Below are 3,853 nucleotides of genomic sequence, written 5' to 3'. Positions count from 1 at the left end.
TGCAAGATTGATGGTTTTAGCATTGATGCAACAAAAGAAGATGGAAGACTATGTAGACTCGTCAACCATGGAACGAAAACAGAAATAAATTGCAAAATGAAACTTTATAGGGATTGCCTTTGCCTTTTTGCTACAAGGTATTTAATATTTCTCTAATTTGTTGAATATACCTATATACATATGTAGTATATTTTATATGTATAGAGATTGGCATATCAAGTGTAAATAATTAAATATATCACTTCAAATATTTTATAGAGACATGAAGCAGGGAGAAGAACTTTTGTATGATTATGGCCTAAACTCATACCCATGGAAATCCAATTTAAATTCAGTAAGTTTTTAAGTTTAGCAAATACAATTGCCTTTTTTATTTTATTAGTTAACATTTTTCAAAAATATATATTTCTAAAATAAACTTCTTGTCTAGAGGGGCAAAAGTTCAGGTGAGTAAAACAACATTTTAGATAATTATTTTCTTTCTTATGTAAAACACTTTTATTTTTCTTTGTAATAATAATTTAAGGTTATAATGACTTCCTTTTTTTTGTTCTAATTTTTGGACTTTATTAAGACTTTTTCATTTTTTTGTTACTTTGTTATGTTTTACCAGTAAGTTTCAGGAATAATATGCAAGGTATTTTGTTAAAGCTGTCTGTATTGGTAGGTTATGAAATTTTTTAGGCAAATTAACATGTATAATTAATTGTATTGCTGAAATTTCTAACATTGGTATATACATGTATGTGTTTTATAGTTTTTTTTACAATAATTAAAGATCAAAAGGATGATACAAAGGAAGAATGTGGTCCTGCAATGGTAGACAGTGATCGTGCTGATGAAAGGTCCCAGGGTGTTTGCGAGAAAACATTGGGAGGTATGTAGATAATTTTTTTTTTTAAATTATGTCAGACTGATCTTCCTGATTTGTTTAAAAATAAATTAATTGATTATGATACATGTATATGCTAACCAGCCCAGGCATTTAGTTCTATTTTTTACAATAATTAAAGGTGAAGAGGATTCTAAAGAGGATGACTGTGGTCCTGCAATGATTTGTAGTGATCATTCTGATGAAAGGTGTTCCCTTGATATTTTAGAGAAAACAGTGGGAGGTATGTAGATAAATATTTGAATAGTCTTGTTTTGAACTGTCCTTCCTCTCTGAGCATTTTAAAAAGCTTAACTGGTAGTTATTTCAGAAAAAATGATGTATTTTTTTAATAAGATAAATTAATTGAATATGATACATGTACATATGTTAACCAGTCCAGGCATTTAGTTTTCTTTTTTCCTTGACAATAAAGGTCAAGAGGATGTTATCATGGAAGACTGTGGTCTTCAAGAGGATGATACAAAGGAAGAATGTGGTCCTGCAATGGTAGACAGTGATCGTGCTGATGAAAGGTGTTCCCCTGGTGTTTCAGAGAAAAAGGGGAGAGGTATGTAGATAAATTAATATTTAAAAATCTTGTTTTGGACAGTCCTTCCTCTCTCAGTATTAAAGCTTTTTTAAAAAGATAAATTAATTGAATATGATACATGTGCATATGTTAACCTATCAATGCATTTAGTTTTTTCTTTTTTTTCCCTTTGACAATAAAGGTCAAGAGGATGTTATCATGGAAGACTGTGGTCTTCAAGAGGATGATACAAAGGAAGACTGTGGTCCTGCAATGGTAGACAGTGATCGTGTTGATGAAAGGTGTTCCCCTGGTGTTTCAGAGAAAAAGGGGGGAGGTATGTATAGGGAACTCTAGAGTATGAGCTTTTGATTTTCAGATGAACACAATTAATATTTGTATTAATCTTCACAAATAAGCTTTTGGTATTAATCTCTTTCTTTATAATATATATTGTATACTTTTTTATTCTTAAGTTATAAGAATTCAATCTTAAGTATATAAAACTGTAATATCAGCCTGGATAGCTCAATCTGTAGAGAACCTGACTAGTGATGCAGGGGTCCTGGGTTCGATTCCGGGTCAATTCCGGGTCCTTCCATACATTTTTTCCTTTCCTGTTACAAAATATATTTAATTTAAGGTCACTGTTCCTGCATAGAGGAAGAGGACAATGGAATTAGTCTTCAAGGAAACATCCCTCATATCACAGTGTCTGGCAAGTCCACTCTAACAGAGAAGGTAAATTTCTCTGAAATCACGAAGTCATGTAATAACATTTCTTGAAATTTTGCAGTAGACAAGGATATATTATATACATTTGCATACTTTCTTGAAATTCCAATTGATCAATTTATTGGGTTTTATGACCCTATTCAAATTATTTATTGTATTCACTGCAAGCTTTGCAATTCAATATTTGTAGCATTCCAAGTACATGTTATGTCATTGCTAATGTGAGTTTGTCATTTTATATTTTTCAACAGAATTATCTTTACAAGATTTTGAAGAAGTGTTTCCAAAATATTAGTCTTTTTTGTTTATCATGCATTTATCACATTTATAGATAGATAGAGGGGTTTGAGAGGGGATAGCAGAATAACCAGGGCATTATGTCATTATAGGCGGGGAAATTCCCCAGGTCTCAGGGACAACCCTGGATCATAGATCCATAAATGGACAGACAGATAGATAGATAAATAGACAGATAGATAGATTGATAGCCATTGAGATTTATATATAATTATTTCATATTTAAGGTACAAGCAGAAATGGTGGACGACATCATTGGTCAAAGGATGAGAAAAATGCCATTGAGCGCCAGTTTTCTGAATATTTCAAATCTGGACATACACCTGGTCGATTAGCATGCTTAAATGCAATTGCAAAAGAACCAATACTCTCAAAACATGACTGGTCCAAGATAAAGCATACTGTTAGAAATATGATCATTTCACAAAAAAGGAAACTATACAAGGCTTAAATATTTCATATCTTATTTCATTATTGTATGTTAAAATTAAAGAAGACATGGGAAAAGGAGGGCATTATTCCTTGTCTCCTACATTTCTTAGCCTGTATACATGTTTGTTTGGTTGTTTATATATTTGTTAGTTTGTTTGTTTTTGGTTACGATTTAATGTATTTATCTGCTTATATATGTAATATGATCAAACAGTAAAACTTAAAATTCTAATTGTTCTAATTGGCTAATTGCAATCCAGTGAAACCAATGAGAAGAAAGTTATACATGTATGATGATCTTAATGTTGAAACTGAGCTTTGGAAAATTGACATATCTATTGTTTATTTTTTATCAGTTGTTTTCAGATTCAATGCAGATAGATATAAATTAAAGTCTGATAATTTCAACTAGCCTATAGATTTTACTTTGTAATCAATATTGCATGAAAAATCATACATGAACTTAAAGCATGAAAATAGAGTTTATATTAGTGATTATGTCATTCTTTTCTTGTCTAGGCCCTGTACATATTTTTGTTTTTCTATTAAATGAACATAGAATTTATGTACATGTATCTCTTTTGATAGATCATAACAATATGAATATTTTATCTACATGTAGATTCTGATATGAAATTGATATTCAGATTTATAATTATTAAAATATTAACATGAAAATGATCTTGCACAAGTACGTACTCTAGGTTTTTGTTGTTGTTTTTTATCTGCATGGTCATTGTTGATTTCTCTAAAATAAAATGTCTTTGCTGTATCTAATTTTTAGCTACACTCTTTTTCTGCCAGTTTTATTGTGTATTCTAATGTTTTCCTTTGTAACAAAGAAACTGTATTTTACTATTTGAAACATGTAGATTAGCTGTTTTTAATAAGCCATGGCATACTTGTACAAGTTATCCATTATGGCCAAAGATCTAATGTACCTTCATGTACCCTTTGTTTTAGAAATTGATACTTCACAAATACGT

The 3,853-nt window shown here is 30.3% G+C and overlaps 1 protein-coding gene across 2 annotated transcripts; it reads left to right on the top strand.

Annotated features, from left to right (window-relative positions):
• Window positions 1-14: 14 nt before the first annotated feature.
• On the top strand, window positions 15-3,611 carry LOC134232359 (uncharacterized). 2 transcript variants are annotated; one of them, XM_062714303.1, is made up of 9 exons: window positions 21-137; window positions 259-334; window positions 431-446; window positions 779-877; window positions 1,014-1,115; window positions 1,308-1,442; window positions 1,606-1,740; window positions 2,047-2,144; window positions 2,663-3,611. In XM_062714303.1, the coding sequence occupies exons 1-9, from the start codon at window positions 97-99 to the stop codon at window positions 2,768-2,770; spliced, it is 810 nt and encodes a 269-aa protein (XP_062570287.1). In that variant the 5' UTR covers window positions 21-96; the 3' UTR covers window positions 2,771-3,611. The 2 variants fall into 2 exon arrangements, with proteins under 2 accessions (XP_062570296.1, XP_062570287.1); XM_062714312.1 differs by lacking the exon at window positions 431-446 and having other exon boundaries at window positions 15-137.
• The last annotated feature ends 242 nt before the right edge of the window (window positions 3,612-3,853 follow it).

This window comes from Saccostrea cucullata, unplaced genomic scaffold, assembly GCF_032062105.1.
Source record: "Saccostrea cucullata isolate Sc308-1 unplaced genomic scaffold, CSIRO_AGI_Scuc_v1 ctg13247, whole genome shotgun sequence".
Taxonomy (NCBI): domain Eukaryota; kingdom Metazoa; phylum Mollusca; class Bivalvia; order Ostreida; family Ostreidae; genus Saccostrea; species Saccostrea cuccullata.
The sequence above is the reverse complement of the archived record's forward strand: the minus strand, read 5'-3'. Positions and strand labels throughout refer to the sequence as shown.